This window comes from Festucalex cinctus, chromosome 1 (assembly GCF_051991245.1).
Source record: "Festucalex cinctus isolate MCC-2025b chromosome 1, RoL_Fcin_1.0, whole genome shotgun sequence".
NCBI classification, from domain to species: domain Eukaryota; kingdom Metazoa; phylum Chordata; class Actinopteri; order Syngnathiformes; family Syngnathidae; genus Festucalex; species Festucalex cinctus.
In genome coordinates, this window is record NC_135411.1 from 65,826,393 (window position 1) to 65,848,703 (window position 22,311).

At 41.9% G+C, this 22,311-nt stretch overlaps 1 protein-coding gene across 3 annotated transcripts in view; it reads right to left on the reverse strand.

Moving 5' to 3' along the window:
* LOC144005487 (ephrin type-B receptor 3-like) overlaps positions 1-22,311 on the reverse strand; it is a 162,808-nt gene that overhangs the window by 30,414 nt on the left and 110,083 nt on the right. Inside the window, exons 10-11 of one of the 3 annotated variants that reach the window (XM_077503706.1) lie at positions 7,312-7,434; positions 4,627-4,874 (exon numbers count right to left, since the gene is read on the reverse strand). In XM_077503706.1, the coding sequence (XP_077359832.1) occupies positions 4,627-4,874; positions 7,312-7,434 (371 nt within the window). The other 2 variants (XM_077503726.1, XM_077503715.1) reach the window with 2 other exon arrangements.

Genomic DNA, 22,311 nt, shown 5'->3' on the forward strand with positions numbered 1-22,311 from the left:
TCCTCCTGAATCCGAGATTCGACTTCCCGACGGACCCTCCTCTCCAGCACCCCTGAATAGACTTAACCAGGGAGGCTGAGGAGTGTGATCCCTCTGTAGTTGGAACACACTCTCCGGTCCCCCTTCTTAAAAAGGGGGACCACCACCCCGGTCTGCCAATCCAGAGGCACTGTCCCCGATGTCCACGCAATGCTGTAGAGGCGTGTCAACCACGACAGCCCCACAACATCCAGAGTCTTGAGGAACTCCGGGCGGATCTCATCCACCCCCGGGGCTCTGCCACCAAGGAGCTTTCCAACCACCTCAGTGACTTCGGCCCCAGAGATAGGAGAGCCCAACTCAGAGTCCCCAGACTCTGCTTCCTCAAAGGAAGACGTGTCGGTGGAATTGAGGAGGTCTTTGAAGTATTCCCCCCACCGATTCACGACGTCCCGAGTCGAGGTCAGCAGCACACCATCGCCACTATACACAGTGTTAATGGTGCACTGCTTTCCCCTCCTGAGACGCCGGATGGTGGACCAGAATTTCCTCGAAGCCGTCCGTAAGTCGTTTTCCATGGCCTCACCGAACTCCTCCCATGTCCGAGTTTTTGCCTCAGCAACCGCCGAAGCCGCGTTCCGCTTGGCCAGCCGGTACCCGTCAGCTGCCTCCGGAGTCCCACAGGCCAAAAAGGCCCGATAGGACTCTTTCTTCAGCTTGACGGCATCCCTTACCGCTGGTGTCCACCAGCGGGTTCGAGGATTGCCGCCGCGACAGGCACCGACCACCTTACGGCCACAGCTCCGATCAGCCGCCTCAACAAGGGAGGCGCGGAACATGGCCCATTCGGACTCAATGTCCCCCACCTCCCCCGGGACAAGGGAGAAGTCTGCCGGAGGTGGGCGTTGAAATTCTTTCTGACAGGGGATTCCGCCAGACGTTCCCAGCAGACCCTCACAATACGTTTGGGTCTGCCAGGTCGGACCGGCATCTTCCCCCACCAACGGAGCCAACACACCACCAGGTGGTGATCAGTTGACAGCTCTGCCCCTCTCTTCACCCGAGTGTCCAAAACATGCGGCCGCAAATCCGATGACACGACTACAAAGTCGATCATCGAACTGCGGCTTAGGGTGTCCTGGTGCCAAGTGCACATATGGACACCCTTATGTTTGAACATGGTGTTATGGACAGTCCGTGACGAGCACAGAAGTCCAATAACAGAACACCGCTCGGGTTCCGATCGGGGGGGCCGTTCCTCCCAATCACGCCCCTCCAGGTCTCACTGTCATTGCCCACGTGAGCGTTGAAGTCCCCCAGCAGGACGAGGGAGTCCCCAGGGGGAGCGCTCTCCAGCACACCCTCCAAGGACTCCAAAAAGGGTGGGTACTCTGAACTGCTGTTTGGTGCATATGCACAAACAACCCGAAGGAGGAGGGAGGCTACCCTCTCGTGTACCGGGGTAAACCCCAATGTACAGGCGCCGAGCCGGGGGGCAATAAGCATGTCCACACCTGCTCTGTGCCTCTCACCGTGGGCAACTCCAGAGTAGAAGAGAGTCCAACCCCTCTCAAGAGGACTGGTACCAGAGCCCAAGCCGTGTGTGGAGGAGAGTCCGACTATGTCTAGTCGGAACTTCTCGGCCTCACACACCAGCTCGGGCTCCTTCCCTGCCAGAGAGGTGACATTCCATGTCCCAAGAGCCAGCTTCTGTAGCCGGGGGTCGGTCCGCCAAGGTCTCCTCTCTTGGCTGCCACCCAGCCTACACTGCACCCGACCCCTTTGGCCCCTCCCACCGGTGGTGAGCCCGTGGGAAGGGGGACCCACGTTGCCTCTTCGGGCTGTGCCCGGCCGGGCCCCATGGGTGCAGGCCTGGCCACCAGGCGCTCGCCAACGAGCCCCACCTCCAGGCCTGGCTCCAGAGGGGGGCCCCGGTGACCCGCGTCCGGGCAAGGGAAACGTATCTCCAAATATTTTAATCATCATAAGGGGTTTTTGAGCCGTGCTTAGTCTGGCCCCTCACCTAGGACCTGTTTGCCATGGGTGACCCTGCCAGGGGCATAAAGCCCCAGACAACATAGCTCCTAGGATCACTGGGACACGCAAACCCCTCCACCACGGTAAGGTGCCGGCTATTATTATTATTATTATTATTATTAGTAGTAGTAGTAGTAGTAGTAGTAGTATTAGTAGTATTTTTTATTTCTTTTTTAATCATGGAAACTAAATATTGTAGATATAACCTTGAGATGCAATTCGAATGTAAGACTTGAAGTTGGAATGTTTTGAGTCAGTCAAGAAATATTTGGGATTTTTATTGTGGAAAATTAAGGGATTCTGTAAGTGGGAGTAGTTTCTAAAATGTCCTAATTTGAAATGAGCTGAATATTTTCTAGTTGGAATGATTTAAAAAGGTTGAGAAATTTGTAAGGAGGAAGTAAATGTATAAAACATCTTAAATGGCTAATTTTATTTTGAAAATCTGGTAATTTCATTTTGACGATCTCCTGAATTAGTTTCACATTTTGAAGATGGAATGGTTTGAATCTGTCAAGAATGTGGACAAATATGTCTTAATTTAGTAACTATTATAAACAAAAATACTTGAACTCCTGCACTTGGGGCAGGATCTCATCCCTGACCCGAAGACGACACTCCACCCTTGTCCGACTGAGACCATGCTCTCGGATTTGGAGGTGCTGATTTTCATCTCAACCGCTTCACACTCGGCTGTGAACCGCTCCAGTGAGAGTTGGAGATCACAGCCTAAAGAAGCCAACAGCACCACAGCACCCGTAAAAAGCAGAGATGAAATGTTGAGGCCACCAAAGACCGAAAGAACAAGATCCTGGATACAAGCGGCTGAAATAAGTTTCCTCCGCAGGGTGTCCGGGCTCTCCCCTAGAGCTAGGGTGAGAAGCTCGGTCATCCGGTAGGGACTCAGAGTCGAGCAGCTGCTCCTCGGCCTTGGGAGGAGCCAGCTGAGGAGGTGTTCCAGGCATGTCCCACTGGCGGGAGGCCCCGGGAACGACCCAGGACACGCTGGAAAGATTATGTCTCTTGGCTGGACTGGGAACACCTTGGGATCCCCCCGGAGGAGCTAGTTGAAGTGGCTGGGGAGAGGGAAGTCTGGGTTTCACTGCTAAAGCTGCTGCCCCCGCGACCTGACTCCGGATAAGCAGTATATGATGGATGGATGGATGGATATAAACAAAAATTGGAAATTGGGGCGCTACTGTCACTAAGTCATGAGTAAGCAGAACAGTTTAAAGTTGGAATGGCTTGAATCAATCATGAAATGTGGAAGGACAATATGTAAAATATCTGTTTAGCTATTTTATCATGAAAAATAGCACAAATGTTGCTGTGAAAAGTGTGGACATATTTAAATGTGAAAAATCGTTGCTAAGATGTTCTGAATGAGCTGAACAGTTTGAAGATGGAATGGGAAAGATGGGGAAGTCTTGTTGAACGTCTATACTATTTATTTACTTGAACGTATTGTTTTGTGTTGGAAATGGGCAGATGAGGTGAATATGTTGTAGTTGGGATGATTTAAATCAGTGGAGAAAAGGAGGGGGACACTCTTCAGCATTCTTACAATCATCAGAAGATGAAGAATTTGTGTTGTCTATTGTTGATTGTTTTGTTTTCATGTTATAAACCACAAATTTTCTCACTTGGACAAAACAGCCACGTTTAGTTAGTGTATATACAGTATGTAACCAGCAAAATGGTAATTGAAGGTCAGTGTATTGATACACAAAAAACATTAAGAAACCCCTTTTAGCCTAACAATATTCTCTCATTGCAACCACATGTTTTTATTAGATGTAAACGATGCATAAACACCCCCGTGTTGTTGTAAATGTACTGTACGACGTCTCATTTCTCATCTTGTCTTTGCTTGGCACTGTGCGTGGGCGGCGGCAACGCGACACTCTGATCACTAATGTATTCCGTAGTCGCGCAAAGACTCTGGGAATACACCGAAGCGCGCATTCAAACGCAACAGTGTTCCACCTGGATTTCGTGTGTTAAAAAAAATAAATAAAAAATAAAAAAGTGTCAGCATCAGTTAGGAGCGTCAAGCGGAGACACTGCGCCTGTCGACAAACGTTAGATTGCACATTTAATCTCTATCACTCAGCAAGTCAACGCCTCGGGCTGTTTTCTGGAGTGTAGACCATTCTCATAACCCGGGGGTGTCGTCAGCGCCTGCCAGTGTCTATGTGCCACTTTGCCATGTTTGAAAGAGGTTTCCTCAAGAAGTTAAACAACATTTAGCTCTAATGTACACAGAGAAAATGATCTCTCACATGTAAAATAAATCTCATATGCATCTCAAAGCAACTCTCACTCATGTCAAAACTTCTCTCTCACACACACGTACACGCATGCACCAATAATAATAATAATATTATTATTATTATTAATAATAATAATAATAATAATAATAATAATAATAATAATAACTCATACTGACCAAAATACCTCTCAAACAGTCATCATATTTTTTTTCCTGTGTGCAAAGTTAGTTTTGTACCTGAAGTATAGGCCACCTTATAGTTCGGCTCTGCATAGATACACACAGAAAATAATCTTTCATTTGGATCTAATGTGGTGAGCACTTCCCGCCAAGCTTACCCGCAGAAAGGAATCAAGCGCTCCATTCTCCATGAATTCTGTGATGATAAGGACAGGGCAGCTCCGTGTCAGCACGCCCTCCAGCCGGATGACGTTGGGATGGTCGAACTGGCCCATGATGGAGGCCTCGGCCAGGAAGTCCCGCCTCTGGCGCTCCGTGTAGCCCGCTTTCAGGGTTTTGATAGCAACCACCATCTCCCTGCGGCCGGCCTGCTTGAGCCGCCCGCGGCACACCTCACCAAACTCACCTGGCGTGATACAAGAGGTGCGGCCAAAACGGGGTGTGGGGGACGGTGGGAGGGGTGAGGGTGATGAGGGAAATGGGTCACGTGAATTGAGGAAAGAAAGGAGGGGTAGCTGGAGAGTATGTGAGTGCAGAGAGGGTACTTTGGGCTGATTTGAGTGAGGTCAGGGCCTAACTGTGGGGGTTTAAAAAATAGCAGTGGTGTGCTAGAAATATATGAAATTTGTCTTGATTGGTTGGCCAGAGCAAAACTTGTTACAGCAAACATCATCTAACAAAATGAAGAAAAGCAAACGGAGGCATCGGCACAATTTCATAAAAAACTAAATTTGACTCATTCACTGCCGTGAACGTTTATGTTTGTCTGTTGGAATCCAACCATTTACTGCCACAGAAATATTTTAATCAAGTATTTTTACAATGGTACACGTGGAAGAGTGTCTTGCTCAGCTTGATTGTGAAATTCAGGTTTACAAAGCACTAATTACTAAAAGATCCCTGTAGATGGCGGCGATGCATTGCTTTGTATTTGAGATGATAACACTTTTTGTATCAAGAATGATAAAGTGGTTGCCACGTTGTCTATAAGGGAGAGAAATTCCAACATGTTGGAAGTCAGACAAAGATTAGGCACAACACACTTGAAACAAGTTGCAAAAACAAGAGTATATGTGTCACGGTAGTTGGTAGAAAATGTGTGTTATCGCGAGGAAAGATTATACAGTTTGTGGAATGAATGGCAAACACCATGTAAAAAAGCCACTGACCTTCAACTTGAGCCATGTGGTCAGACAGCATCACTCACTGTGTTGTTTTAGTTACATATCTGTGACTGATTATTTTGCCATGAAAAGCCCTTCCTCTGGGCCCGTTGATATGAGGACGCTTGCAGTAAAAACTCCAAAATATTCTATTAGAATTGCGTTTCGTTTAGATGGTGATGGTGTTTTGACTGCTTGAATACGCAAAAATTTGGAACCACCCTCCAGAGTGGAAAAGTTTAATACGCTCCGCCGTTACGTTTCCATATACATGGCCCAAAACTCAAAACACTGCTCAGATCTGCTCACGTCGTGTATGCGTTTACGTCACATGCAGGAAAGTAAACAAATATGTCTGGCTACATCCATCCGTTGGTCCTTCAAGCTCCTCTGGCTGCTTTTCTTCGTCTGTCCAAATTATTATTATTTTTTTGCTAGTTGCCATCATTTTGTTTTTCACAGCACAGATTATTGACATAGAACGCTGATCAGAGACAAAGGGAGATTTAACATATGCGGGGTTACATGACAACACCACCTAGTTGTCTGGCATGCGTACACAATAGTATTCCACACACTTTTGCGTCTTCTGTTCAGATTGTCATCATATAAATGTAGCCTCAGTCCTCCTTGGTTGTTTCATAGTTTAAGGTGACAAAAGCAAACTATATTTAGTGTCAGGCACACTGTTCTGCTTGACATGTTTGTATTCACATTCACAAAAAGCTTGTTTTCGCCTCTTTTGGTCAGAAACTGCATCACAGAAGAAAAGAAGAAGTAAAAGAGAAACTTTTTGGTGAGGGAGCAGTTATTTTGGTAGGTTTAGTGCATGTTTTGTCTTAGAACACACGATTCTGTGTGCCTTGAAAGAGCAGTCAAAAAGCTGTAAAGCAGCTGGCAGTATGGGGAATCGGCTTTGAAATCGGCTGGCAGTGAATGAGTGAATAATGAACATGTCTGGAAAGCATGATGTATTTCATTTTATTTTTCCTGCAGTTGTTGCAATGTTATTGGATAACTACAGATTCTGAACTGCTCCTCGGTAAAAAGTTGTATGCTGCTATATTGTGTTTTTGTACTATATTGATTGTTTCTATAATTCCAACTCATGTTGCTATTAAAAGGTAGATTAATTCAGGTAAAACCCCACTAAAAGGTACAGGTACCAAATTGCATGGACCGCCACTGCAAACCTGGAGAGGCTACTCGGGCAAGTGCTCAGAGGGTAAAGATGTCAGGGAGCGAAGGGGTGACTGGTCGTGATCGAGTGTGCAGTCTGGGAGTAGTGTAGGGACAACGTGGATGGGTGAGGAACTTGGGTGTTGTGCATGTGGTGCCTGAGTCCAAACATTTACAAAAAGCAGAGAAAAGGAGAAGACAAGCAAAGAATAGGAAGGGATAATAGTTGATCACACTGTCATTAAGAGGTGAAATAAGGATAGAACATGCTGCCGGAGAGGAATAAAAACAGTTTGAGAGGGAGCGAAAGATTTTCACTTCAATCCATCCCATCCCTCCTGCACATCTCACGCATGCACGCTCAGAATCTAAAGTCCTTTTTTTCTGCCTTAAAGGCCATCAGACAGAACAAACCGGAGGGATTGATGGCACACTCCTGTTCAGATAAATCATTAATGAACTTTGCCTTCCCTTTCAGACAAAAGCAGCAGAGCATTTCACCTGCACCGATGACTTCTTCAATCTTTATGCAGGAGATGTCAATTTCCTTGGCAAACTCGTGGATGGCGTCGTTGGGGTCCTCGTAGGTGAAAGGGTCAATGTACACTTTTACACCTGGAGAAACTGAGATGTAGAAAAAGAAACAATTAATAATAAGAACGTTGAGGACCTGTTATTGTTATGTTCTGGAGTTGGATCCCAAAAACGCAGAAACAAATAAGAGTTGAACACTTTATTCGCAGAACATATCTTGTTTACGCGGAGCGTACTCATGACTTGACCAGAAACAACGACAAGGTATCATGGATCAAGAAGCGTGGAACTAACTAGCTGTGGATTATAGTCTGCTATTATAGTCTGCGAATGAATTAGGGCTGGGTAATTAACCGAAAATTTACCGTTACCGAAATTTGCTACAATAACCGACGTCATTTTTCCCATGTCGGTAAATTTGGTGTTTTAATAAAAAAAAAAAAAAAAAAAGAAAGAAAAGAAAAGTCTTTTTGTCTGTTTTGACTGTGTGTTCTTGGTGGGCTATGTTCATTCCCCTTTACGACAGTTCTGCGTGTGTAGTCACGTGACTCCACCCATCCAGTCTGATCAAGAAGGTAAACAGATGAGAAAATGACGGGTGGTTCAGCGGCTGAAACCACGGAAATAAAGTTAGTCGAAGTTGATCGTGGTATGCCTGTCCTGAAAATCGACATCTTTCGTTTGGAAATATCTTGTGTTCCACAAAGACGATGTTCAGCAAAAGAACACGAAATGTAAAGTGTGTCAGAAAACCGTCGTAACCACCCAGAGCAAGACGGCCAAGTCTTTTCCAACACCGACAGTTCAAGTTGTGCGAAGCAAGGTTCGGAAAGTGCTATCCCCAGAAAGCAGCCCATAACGGAGGCATACGAGGGAGCGTCAGGTGTGTGGAAATAACCAACGCAATAGCCTACCACATAGCTAAAGATATAGATCCCATATCTACAGTGCACGGAGTTTAAACACCTCCTGAAAGTACAGATCATCGTGAAAATATTGCTTCTCAACACAGAGGCAGCCGAATTTAGACATGTCAAGCATTTTTATTTGCAATTGTTTATATTTGTTGATTAACATTTTTTTTTATTTTATGTATTGGCATTATTTAAAATTTGCAAGAAACACAAATACATTACCACCTTTACACAAATATAGGCCTTTGCACATGGCATTACAGTACCTTTACGCAAGGTAGTTGCACAAAAAAAAAAAGTTTACAAGAGGTAACCTTTTTCTCATATTCTAATGTGACATTGTTCAAGTCATGCAAGCTATTTTAAATATTTATCCTTTAATGGTTACAAGAGATTTTCATAATTTATGTATCATTCATTGAAAGCAATGTGTGCCAGTTGGTCAATAAATCAACAAAAAAAGCAGTTAATTTGCATTTCCTGCAGTTATTTTCAGGTGGCATATTTAGTGGTCCGAATTTTTTTTGTTTTGGGGGGTGGGGAATTTATCGTGCATTTATCGTTACCGAGGTAAAACTGCCCAATTTATCGTGATATTGATTTGAGGTCATTTCACCCAGCCCGAGAATGAATATGATAGACTGCAGCCAGACATGCGGGTAACTCTGATAGGTTGCTGAAACATGACTGACATGGATGAATCTGATTAGTTGCTGGCTGACATTTGGGTGAAACTGATAGGCTTCTAACCAGATGAAAGAGATTAAAGATTCCTGACATCACACAGTTGCTGGTTACATTCTGATTACATCATTTCAAAGAAAACAAAACATGTCAGACATCATCAGGCAGCAACAACAAAACACAGTCATGGCAGTTATGTAAATGATGGATATTTCCCATCCCTGTAAAATAAGAATAAATGTCTTCTAGATTTGACGGCCCACAGAGGAGAGTGTTGACAAGAATGGATGAACTCCTCCTGGATGCCTTTCCCCACAGGGTTCTTCTGTGCCCCACCATGTTGTGGTTTGCGTGTGTCTGTGGGTACGGTCATGGGGATATGGGGGGGAGGGTTGGCTTTTTCTTTTTATTGTATTATGGATGTTTTAATTGTTCAGCACTGAGTTGCATTTGAATGTATGAAAAGTGCTATATAAATAAAATTTGATTGATTGATTGAAGAAACCTGACAAATTTGCAAAAGCAAAAATACTGTATACCAATTAGAAGCCTCTGGTGGCTGGAACATATCCCAACAGTGCTTTTCCAGTCCACACCATGACAATACGACACTCTAATACAGTCACACAGCGCAAAACCCCTGTCCACACGCTGGTGGTCAAATCGAACTTAATATAATCGAACTTTAATATATATTTCACCTCTCTTCACTCTTCCGTCTTTCTCTGAATGACGTATGCACATTCATGGCCAACAACGAGGCTCTCTAAAGTGACCATGCCAGTTTACTATCCAAATAGAAGATGTATTTTCGCAGTGTAGGCATATGTCAAATAACTGCTGAGGCAAACGAAGGTGCTCAAGTTCTTATGGGGGAAGCGCGAGTCATACCAGATGCCATTCCTGCCACGGCCGAAAAATCAGGAAAATAAAATAGCAGAAAGCAGTTGAATGCTAGATCTCCACAAGTGGATATTGTTCTTTGTCTTTTTTGCAATTATGTCCAAACATGTATAATGTATTTAGAAACCAATTTATTAATCCACTTTCTAGAATGATTTTGCTAACAATAATTTCTTTTTTCCTGTTGTTTTTTTGTTTTGTTTTTGGCGATTAGTATTTTTGCATTTTATAGCAAAAAAAAAATGTGCTAAACAGAGCCATTTGCCACACATACAAACAGCAGACAATACCAATATACAGAAATTGTGCCTTTTCCAAGAAAGCAAATAATGTTCACTTTTGGATGACACTGTAAGACAGATATTAATTTAACAATATAGTCATTGACTCATTATCATTGTTATGAGTTTTTGTTCCTCTTGCATATTTTACTTATCTTATCTAGCGACACCAGATGCTCTATAATGAATGACACAGTGCATTTCTATAGCAGCACAGACATAATAAATGAATCATAATAAAAATGATTATACCCCTGACAGTGACAGTTCTCATTGTATCAGTAATTAGGGCCCGAGCAGCGATCGCTGCGAGGTCCCTATTGTTTTTGTAAAAATTATTATTATTAGGGACCGAGCAGCGACGGCTACGAGGTCCCGATTGTTTTTCGTTCAAATTATTATTATTATTATTATTATTATTATTCTCCGCAAACAATCTCGATTTTGGGTACCTAAACATTCACGAAAACTCACCGAACTTTGCACACTCTTCGGGCCCGGCGAAAAACGTGATATTCTGAAGTCGTCATAACAACGCGACTCTATAGCGCCTCCTAGCGTAGGAAAATAAAAACCAAGCCCAGCATTTGAGCTAGAGCAACGAAAATTGGCAGGCACGTGTAGCACCCCGGGACGCACAAAAAGTCAATTAGGACCATGGAGCAAAGATGTACAGGAAGTGAGCTATGAATTTTTGAATGTCCAATTTTGGCCCATTTTGGCACATTCACTGTGGTCCTGCTTTTTCCCCCTTTGCATACATTTTTCGTCCAATTGACTTAAACTTGGCATGTATCATCTCAAGACCTGAGACAACAACTGGGCAAAATATCTTGACTATTTGAAATACTATATGACGGGGGCGGGGCATCAAGAATTGCCTTTCAAATTTCATTTGTCCAGAAAGACAAAATGCTTAATAACTCCCATGTACAAGCTCGAAAAAATCTCAAACTTCTCATGCAACTTAATAGTCACGGCCTGAAAACATCTATATAATAAAATTCAGTTATACATTTAGCGCCACCTAGTGGTGACAATAAATGTCATACTTTACGTTTTTAGCTACTGTGCCTAGCTCGTTGAAGGGATCCAGTTGAAAATTGGTCAGAAAAGCCTTAAGATGTTGATCATGCCCCACACCGTATATTGTAACTTTTCGCCAAAGGGCGTTGCCGTTACGGTGCCGCAAAGTCTGAAGATTTTTCGTGACAATAAAAGTTGCTTTAACTTGACCCAGATGATCCCATCTTCTCAAAATTTCACACATTTGATGAGAGTCCAGCCCTTAAGACATCTACGAACTTATATTTCATCTTACTTATAGCGCCACCTAGTAGCATTTTTTTTTCTTACGAATTTTCTTCAACGTTTTTCTCCAAACACGTTAAATGGACCTACCTCATATTTGTTCAGAAGAGGGTTTCGGCCTTCATGATGTCACAACACGAAGTTTGTGAGTTTTCGCGAAACGCTGTGGGCGTGGCTAAGCACTGTTCACCAAGAAAACAACGCCAATTTTAAGGGTCTAAACATGCACAGAAACTCATGAAACTTGGCACACACATCTGGCCTGGCTAAATGAGCAATATTTTATCGTAGATTGTGCTATTTTTACAAAAATGACTCAATAGCGCCCCCTAGAAATTTTTAACTAAGCAGCCCGGCTTGTACGTTGAAGCAAAATCTTTGGAAATTTTTAGGTGTATGAGGGAGCCAAAGACCTACAAAAAAAAGTCTCTTGGACCCATGTGCTAAAATGAACAGGAAGCGAGCTACAAATTTTTGAATGTCCCATTTTTTACAATTTTAGCACATTTACAGGGGGCATACCTTTGCCCACTTCTCCTACACGTTTCATACGACTGACTTCAGACTTGACCTGGACCATGTCAAGACCTGAGCCAACGACAGTGGGAAAAATCTTGACTTTTCGGAATACTATATGATGAGGGCGGAGCATCAAATTTTGTGTTTCGCAATGAAAAAGGATATGCTTAATAACTCCCCGGTACATGACATGTATGTTTATATTTAAGGCCTGAAGCTATCTCTATGACAACATTCAGTTATATATGCAGCGCCACCTAGCCCTTCAAGCATGAAAAAAAAAAATACCCCACTTACGGTATTTTTACAAAAAATGTAAACTCATTCTAAGTGTGATAACTAAGTCATTTATGAATATTCTTTTACTTTCCACCACTCAAAATGTTCACTGATATCAGACCTAACCAAACATACATATTTTTGTTATTTAGTTTTATTGATTTTTGATAGCCTCTATGGACATTAAAAGCAATATCGTGAATGAAGGATATGCTTTAATAACTCCCAGGTACATGCTCCAAAAAATCCCATACTTGAAATGTATATTTATAGCCAAGGCCTGAAGGTATCTCTATGACAAAATTCAGTTATAGATACAGCGCCACCTAGTCCTTGAGGCAAAAAAAATAATAAAATGCCTCACTTACGGTATTTTTACAAAAATTGTAAACTCATTGTAAGTGTGATAACTAAGTCATTTATGAATATTCTTTTACTTTCCACCACTCAATATGTTCACTGACATCAGACCGATCCAAACATATGTACTTTTTTATTTAGTTTCATTTTTTTTTATCGCCTCTATGGACAATAAAAGCAACATTGTGCAATGAGTACGAGCGATGATGTGTATATGTACTTTTGCAAAAAATACCAATCAGGGCAACTCACTGCCTAAAAGTAAAAATAGACGCTGATTTTTGCAGATCTTAACAATCACCAAAACCCATTGAGCTTGACACACTCATCACACCTGGCAAAAAAAAAAAAAAATCCACGTAATGGTTTATCGTGCCATTTTCAAAGAAATTCTGCTTCCAATGTGCCAGTACCCCAACGTGCAAGTACCACAACGTGGCCCGGGCTGCGAGGGCCCTTTATAGCTGCTCGCAGCTCTAGTTAGGGCCCGAGCAGCGGCGGCGGCGGTGCCGCTGCGAGGCCCTATTGTTTTTGTAGGAATTCTTCTTATTAGGGCCCGAGCAGCGGCAGCGGCGGTGCCGCTGCGAGGCCCTATTGTTTTTGTAGGAATTCTTCTTATTAGGGCCCGAGCAGCGGCGGCACCGGCGGCGGTGCCTCTGCGAGGCCCTATTGTTTTTGTAGGAATTCTTCTTATTAGGGCCCGAGCAGCGACCGCTGCGAGGTCCCTATTGTTCCTGAAGGAATTCTTATTATTAGGGCCCGAGCAGCGGCAGCGGTGGTGCCGCTGCAAGGCCCTATTGTTTTTATAGGAATTCTTCTTATTAGGGCCCAAGCAGCGGCAGCGGTGGTGCCGCTGCGAGGCCCTATTTTTTTTGTAGGAATTCTTATTATTATTAGGGCCCGAGCAGCGACCGCTGCGAGGTCCCTCTTGTTTTTGTAAGAATTCTTCTTCTTCTTCTTCTCCGTAAACGATCGCATTTTTGAGGGCCTAAACATTTACGAAAACTCACCAAACTTTGCAGTCTCTTCGGGCCCGGCGAAAAATTTGATATTATGTAGTTACCATAACAATGCGACTCTATAGCGCCCCCTAGCGTAGAAAAATAAAAACCAATCTTGGCCCGTTTGACCTAGAGCTACGAAAATTGCCAGGCACGTGTAGCACCCCGAGACGCACAAAAAAAGTCAGTGGAAGCCATTTGCTAAAATGTACAGGAAGTGAGCTATGAATTTTTGAATGTCCAATTTTGGCACATTCACTGTGGTCATACTTTTTCCCCCCTTTGCAAATATTTTTCAGCCAGTTGACTTCAAACTTGCCATGTATCATCTCAAGACCCAAGACAACAACTGGGCAAAATATCTTGACTTTTTGGAATACTATATGACGGGGGCGGGGCATCAAATATTGCCTTTAAAATTTAATTTGTCCAGAAAGACAAAATGCTGAATAACTCCCATGAACAAGCTCCAAAAAATCGCAAACTTCTCATGCAACTTAATAGTCACGGCCTGAAAACATCTATATGATACAATTCTGTTATATATATAGCGCCACCTAGTGGTGACAATAAATGTCATACTTTACGTTTTTAGCTACTGTGCCAAGCTCTTTGAAGGGATCCAGTTGAAAATTGGTCAGACAAGCCTTAAGATGTTGATCATGCCCCACACCGAATATTGTAACTTTTCGCCAAAGGGCGTGGCCGCTACGGTGCCGCAAAGACTGGTAATTTTTCGTGGCAATAAAAGCTGCTTTTACTTGACCCAGGTAATCCTATCTTCTCAAAATTTCACACATTTGATGAGAGTCCAGCCCATAAGACATCTACGAACTTATATTTCATTTCATCTTACTGATAGCGCCACCTTCTGGCAATTTTTTTTCTTACGATTTTTCTTCAATGTTTTTCTCCAACCACATTAACTGCACCTACCTCATATTTGCTCAGATGAGGGTTTCGGTCTTCATGATGTCACAACACGAAGTTTGTGAGTTTTCGCAAATCGCTGTGGGCGTGGCTAAGCCCTGTTCGCCAAGAAAACAACACCAATTTTGAGGGCCTAAACCGGCACAGAAACGCATGAAACTTGGCACACACATCTGGCCTGGCAAAATGAGCGATATTTTATCCTGGATTGTGCTATTTTTACAAAAATGACTCAATAGCGCCCCCTAGAAAAATGTAATGAAGCAGCCCCGGTTGTACGTTTAAGCAAGATCTACGAAAATTTCTAGGTGTATGAGGGAGCCCAAGACCTACAAAAAAGTCTCTTGGACCCATATGCTAAAATGAACAGGAAGTGAGCTACGAATTTTTGAATGTCCCATTTTTTACGATTTTAGCACATTTACAGGGGGCATACTTTTGCCCACTTCTCCTACACGTTTCATCCGACTGACTTCAGACTTGACCTGGACCATGTCAAGACCTGAGCCAACGACAGGGAGAAAAATCTTGACTTTTCGAAATACTATATGATGAGGGCGGGGCATCAAAATTTGTGTTTCGCAATGAAAAATGATATGCTTAATAACTCTCCGGTACATGCTCTAAAAACTCCCAAACTTGACATGTATGTTTATAGTCAAGGCCTGAAGCTATCTCTATGACAACATTAAGTTATATATGCAGCGCCACCTAGCCCTTGAGGCATGAAAAAAAAATACCCCACTTACGGTATTTTTACAAAAATTGTAAACTCATTCTCAGTGTGATAACTAAGTCATTTATGAATATTCTTTTACTTTCCACCACGCAAAATGTTCACTGGCATCAGACCTATCCAAAGATATGTAATTTTTTATTTAGTTTTATTTATTTTTGATAGCCTCTAAGGACGTTAAAAGCAGTATCATGAATGAAGGATATGCTTTATAACTCCCCGGTACATCCTTCAAAAAATCCCAAACTTGACATGTATATTTATAGTCAAGGCCTGAAGGTATCTCTATGATAAAATTCAGTTATAAATACAGCGCCACCTAGTCCTTGAGGCATAAAAAAACCCAACCCCACTTAAGGTATTTTGTACAAAATTTGTGAACTCGTTGTAAGTGTTATAACTAAGTCATTTATGAATATTCTTTTACTTTTTCCACTACTCAAGATGTTCACTGGTATCAGACCGATCCAAACATATGCACTTTTTTATTTTGTTTTATTTATTTTTGATAGCCTCTATGGACAATAAAAGCAACATCGTGCAATGAGTATGAGTGATGATGGGTATATATACTTTTGCAAAAAATACCAATCAGGTCAACTCATTCCCTAAAATAAAAAAGGACGCTGATTTTTGCAGGTCTTAACAATCACCAAAACCCGTTGAGCTTGACACACACTGGCAAAAAAAATATTCTACATGTAAACGTTTATTATGCCATTTTCAAAGAAATTTTGCTTCTAATATGCCAGTACCCCAACGTGCCAGTACCCCAACGTGCCAGTACCCTAACGTGCAAGTACCCCAACGTGCAAGTACCCCAACGTGCAAGTACCCCAACGTGCAAGGACTCCAACGTGGCCCGGGCTGCGAGGGCCCTTTATAGCTGCTCGCAGCTCTAGTTAGGGCCCGAGCAGCGGCGGCGGCGGTGCCGCTGCGAGGCCCTATTGTTTTTGTAGGAATTCTTCTTATTAGGGCCCGAGCAGCGGCGGCGGCGGTGCCGCTGCGAGGCCCTATTGTTTTTGTAGGAATTCTTATTATTATTATTATTATTATTATTATTATTATTATTATTATTCTCCGCAAACAATCGCATTTTTGAGACGCTAAACGTGAACGAAAACTCACCAAACTTTACACGCACATCAGGCCTGGCGAAAAATTTGATATTTTAAAGTCGCCATACATGATAACAGAAAAATGGCTCCATAGCGCCACCTACATAGGTTAAACGGATCCCTGTCCCGCTACGATTGTCCTATGGCGACGAAAATTGTGTGGCACCCGTAGCACATCCAGATGAACAAAAACCTCTTTGATGTGTGTACCCTAAAATAGACAGAAAGTGAGGTATGATCATCTGAATGTCCAATTTTGGCCCAGTTTTGCACATTTACAGGGGTCATACTTCTGCCCGCTTCTCCTACACGGTTAACCTGATTGACTTCAAACTTGGGATGGACCATCTCAACACCTGGGACAACATAATTGTAAAAAATCTAAAGTTTTTGATATACTATATGACGGCGGCGACGCATCAAATTTAGAGTTTAAAAATTCTTACTTCACGAAGCATTGCCGGTTGTACGTTTAATCTAGAGCTACGAAAATTGGTACACATATGTAACAGGCTATGACCTACAAAAAACTCTTTTTGAACCATATGATAAACCTCACAGGAAGTCCGCCATTTTGATTTATTTTGGAACGTGTTGCCATTTTTTTGGCCATTTCATTGGGGTCTTATTTTAACGAACTCCTCCTTCAGTGTTTATCCGATCATCTTCAAACTTGGTGTGATTCATCTTAAGATGTTGAAGATGAAAAGTTATTGAAAGCTTTGTATTTCGTCGCACGCTGTTGTCATGGCATGCACTGTTTGCAAAGGAAAAAAAATATCCTTAATGAAGCATTCCCAGTTGTATGAAGTAGCTAGAGCTACAAAAATTTGTAGACATTTGTAACAGCCCACAATGTACAAAAAAGTCTCTTGGTGCCATGTGCTAAACCCAACAGGAAGTCCCCCAGGGGCCGGGCATCACATTTTGAGCTAGAAAACTCCTCTTTAACGAAGCATTCCCGGTTGTACGTTTCACCTAGCGCGATGATAATTTGCAGGCATACATAAGAGCCCACGATGTACAAAAAAGTCTCTTGGAACCATGTGCTAAACCAAACAGGAAGTCTGCCATTTTGATTTACGATGGGATTTGTTGCCATTTTTTGTGGCCTTTTTTAGGGGTCATATTTTAACGAACTCCTCGTACAAAGTTCATCCGACCGTCTTCAAACTTGGTGTGTTTCATCTTAAGATGTTTAAGATGCAAAGTTATCGAAAGTTTTTTATTTTGTCGCACGCTGCTGCTATAGCGATGCATTGTTTGCCAAGTAAAGTGCTGCTTTGTTTTTTTATCTATACATGTGTGAAAACTCATGAAACTTTGCAAACACATCCGACTTGTCATGAACATGAATTTTTAGAGATTTATTGTGCAATTTGCAATAAATAGCGCCCTCTAGACATTTTTATGAAGTATTTCCGATTGTATGATTCTGCTAGATTTGTGAAAATTAGGACAGACCCCTATCAGCCTAATACCTACAAAAAAGTATTATGTAGCCATTTGCCAAACCAAAGAGGAAGTCCGCTATTTTGATTTTATTTTGGGATTTATACATCATTTTTGGCCTCTTTCATTAAACTTTGCACAGACAAGGCATGGAAAAAACTAACATTTTAAATGGTCCTTGTTCCATGTAACAGTACCCCAACGTGCCAGTACCCTGACGTGCAAGTAACCCAACGTTGTGCTCAATAGCGCCCTCTATGCATTTTTATGGAGCATTTCCAATTGTATGATTCAAGCGATACACAACTAAAGATGACTTGACCTAGATTTGTGAAAACTGGGAGGCATACCTATTAGCTTAAGACCTACAAAAAGTATTCTTTAGCCGTATGCTAAACCTAAAAGGAAGTCCGCCATTTTGAATTTATTTTGGGAATTGCACACCATCTTTGGCCTTTTGCACTCACAAAGCTTGTCAAAAACATTTTAGATGGTCCTTGTCCGATTTGACAGTACCTCAACGTGCCAGTACCCCGACGTGCAAGTACCCCAACGTGGCCCAGATTGCGAGGGCCCTTTATAGCTGCTCGCAGCTCTAGTTATTCTTCTTTTTCTTCTCCGCAAACAATCGCATTTTTGAGACACTAAACGTGAACGAAAACTCACCAAACTTTACACGCACATCAGGCCTGGCGAAAAATTTGATATTTTAAAGTCGCCATACATGATAACAGAAAAATGGCTCCTTAGCGCCCCCTACATAGGTTGAACAGATCCCTGTCCCGCTACGATTGTCCGACGGCTATGAAAATTGTGTGGCACCTGTAGCACATCCCAATGAACAAAAACCTCTTTGAAGTGTGTACCCTAAAATAGACAGAAAGTGAGGTATGAGTATTTAAATGTCCAATTTTTGCCAATTTTTGCACATTTACAGGGGTCATACTTTTGCCCGCTTATCCTACACGGTTAACCCGATTGACTTCAAACTTGGGATGTACCATCTCAACACCTGGGACAACATCATTGTGAAAAATGAAAAGTTTTTGATATACTATATGACGGCGGCGGCGCATCAAATTTAGAGTTTAAAAATTCTTACTTCACGAAGCATTGCCGGTTGTACGTTTAATCTAGAGCTATGAAAATTGGTACACATATGTAACAGGCTATGACCTACAAAAAACTCTTTTTGAACCATATGCTAAACCTAACAGGAAGTCCACCATTTTGATTTATTTTGGAACGTGTTGCCATTTTTTTGGCCATTTCATTGGGGTCTTATTTTAACGAACTCCTCCTACAGTGTTTATCCGATCATCTTCAAACTTGGTGTGATTCATCTTAAGATGTTGAAGATGAAAAGTTAATTGAAAGCTTTGTATTTCGTCGCACACTGTTGTCATGGCATGCACTGTTTTTAAAGGAAAAAAATATCCTTAAAGAAGCATTCCCATTTGTACGAAGCAGCTAGAGCTACGAAAATTTGTAGACATATGTAACAGCCCAAGATGTACAAAAAAGTCTCTTGGTGCCCTGTGCTAAACCCAACAGGAAGTCCCCCAGGGGCCAGGCATCACATTTTGAGCTAAAAAAACCTCCTCTTTAACAAAGCATACCCGGCTGTACGATTCACATAGAGTTACCAAAATTTGTAGAGGTATATAACAGCCCTCGAGGTACAAAAAACTCTTTTTGAACCATATGCTAAACCTAACAGGACGTCCGCCATTTTGATTTACTTTGGAATGTGTTGGCATTTTTTTTGGCCATTTCATAGGGGTCATATTTTAACAAACTCCTCCTACAGAGTTTATCCGATCATCTTCAAACTTGGTGTGATTCATCTTAAGATGTTGAAAATGAAAAGTTATTGAAAGTTTTTTATTTCGTCACACGCTGTTGTCGTGGCATGCACTTTTTGCAAAGGAAAAAAAATCTTATTAATGAAGCATTCCCAGTTGTACGAAGCAGCTAGAGCTACGAAAATTTGTAGACATATGTAACAGGCCAAGATGTACAAAAATGTCTCTTGGTGACCTGTGCTAAACCCAACAGGAAGTCCCCCAGGGGCCGGGCATCACATTTTGAGCTAAAAAACTCCTCTTTAACAAAGCATACCCGGCTGTACGTTTCACCTAGAGTTACCAAAATTTGTAGAGGTATATAACAGCCCTCGAGGTACAAAAAACTATTTTTGAACCATATGCTAAACCTAACAGGACGTCCGCCATTTTGATTTACTTTGGAATGTGTTGACATTTTATTTTGGCCATTTCATAGGGGTCATATTTTAACAAACTCCTCCTACAGAGTTTATCCGATCATCTTCAAACTTGGTGTGATTCATCTTAAGATGTTGAAAATGAAAAGTTATTGAAAGTTTTTTATTTCGTCACACGCTGTTGTCGTGGCATGCACTTTTTGCAAAGGAAAAAAATCCTTCTTAATGAAGCATTCCCAGTTGTACGAAGCAGCTAGAGCGACGAAAAATTGTAGACATATGTAACAGCCCAGGATGTACAAAAAAGTCTCTTGGTGCCATGTGCTAAACCCAACAGGAAGTCCCCCAGGGGCCGGGTATCACATTTTGAGCTAAAAAACTCCTCTTTAACGAAGCATTCCCGGTTGTACGTTTCACCTAGCGCTATGATAATTTGCAGGCATACATAAGAGCCCACGATGTACAAAAAAGTCTCTTGGAACCATGTGCTAAACCAAACAGGAAGTCCGCCATTTTGATTTATGATGGGATTTGTTGCCATTTTTTGTGGCCTTTTTCAGGGGTCATATTTTAACGAACCCCTCCTACAAAATTTATCCGACTGTCTTCAAACTTGGTGTGTTTCATCTTAAGATGTTTAAGATGCAAAGTAATCGAAAGTTTTTTATTTTGTCACACGCTGTTGCCATAGCAATGCATTGTTTGCCAAGTGCTGCTTTTTTTTTTTTTTATTTATACATGTGTGAAAACTCATGAAACTTTGCAAACACATCAGACTTGTCATGAACATGAATTTTTAGAGATTTATTGTGCAATTTGCAATAAATAGCGCCCTCTAGACATTTTTATGAAGCATTTCCGATTGTATGATTATGCTAGACCTACATAAAAGTATTATGTAGCCATTTGCCAAACCAAAGAGGAAGTCCGCTATTTTGATTTTATTTTGGGAATTATACATCATTTTTGGCCTTTTTCATTAAACTTTGCACAGACAAGGCATGGAAAAAACTAACTAACATTTTAAATGGTCCTTGTTCCAACGTGCCAGTACCCTGACGTGCAAGTAACCCAACTTTGTGCTCAATAGCGCCCTCTATGCATTTTTATGGAGCATTTCCATTTGTATGATTCAAGCGATACACAACTAAAGATGATTTGACCTAGATTTGTGAAAACTGGGAGGCATACCTATTAGCTTCGCATTTTTGAGACACAAAACGTGAACGTAAACTCACCAAATTTTACAGACACATCAGGCCTGGCGAAAAATTTGATATTTTAAAGTCGCCGATTGATTAGTTTATTATTGAAAGTTTTTTATTTCGTCGCACGCTGTTGTCGTGGCATGCACTTTTTGCAAAGGAAAAAAATCCTTCTTAATGAAGCATTCCCAGTTGGACGAAGCAGCTAGAGCTACGAAAATTTGTACACATATGTAACAGCCCACGATGTACAAAAAAAGTCTTTTGGTGCCATGTGCTAAACCCAACAGGAAGTCCCGCAGGGACCGGGCATCACATTTTGAGCTAAAAAAAATCCTCTTTAACGAAGCATTCCCGGTTGTACGTTTCACCTAGCGCTATGATAATTTGGAGGCATACATAAGAGCCCACGATGTACAAAAAAGTCTCTTGGAACCATCTGCTAAACCAAACAGGAAGTCCGCCATTTTGATTTACGTCGGCATTTGTAGCCATTTTTTGTGGCCTTTCTTAGGGGTCATATTTTCACGAACTCCTCGTACAAAATTCATCCGACCGTCTTCAAACTTGGTGTGTTTCATCTTAAGATGTTTAAGATGCAAAGTTATCGAAAGTTTTTTATTTTGTCACGTGCTGTTGCCATAGCGATGCATTGTTTGCCAAGTAAAGTGCTGCTTATTTTTTTTGGTCTATACATGTGTGAAAACTCATGAAACTTTGCACACACATCAGACTTGTCATGAACATGACTTTTTAGAGATTTCTTGTGCAATTTTCAATAAATCGCGCCCTCTATACATTTTTATGGAGCATTTCCGATTGGATGATTCAAGCGCGAAATAACTAAAGATGACTTGACTTGACCTAGATTTGTGAAAACTCAGAGGCATACCTATTAGTCTAAGACCTACAAAAAGTATTCTGTAGCCGTATGCTAAACCTAAAAGGAATTCCGCCATTTTGAATTTATTTTGGGAATTGCACACCATATTTTGCGTTTTGATTAAACTTTGCACACACAAGGCTTGTCAAAAACATTTTAGATGGTCC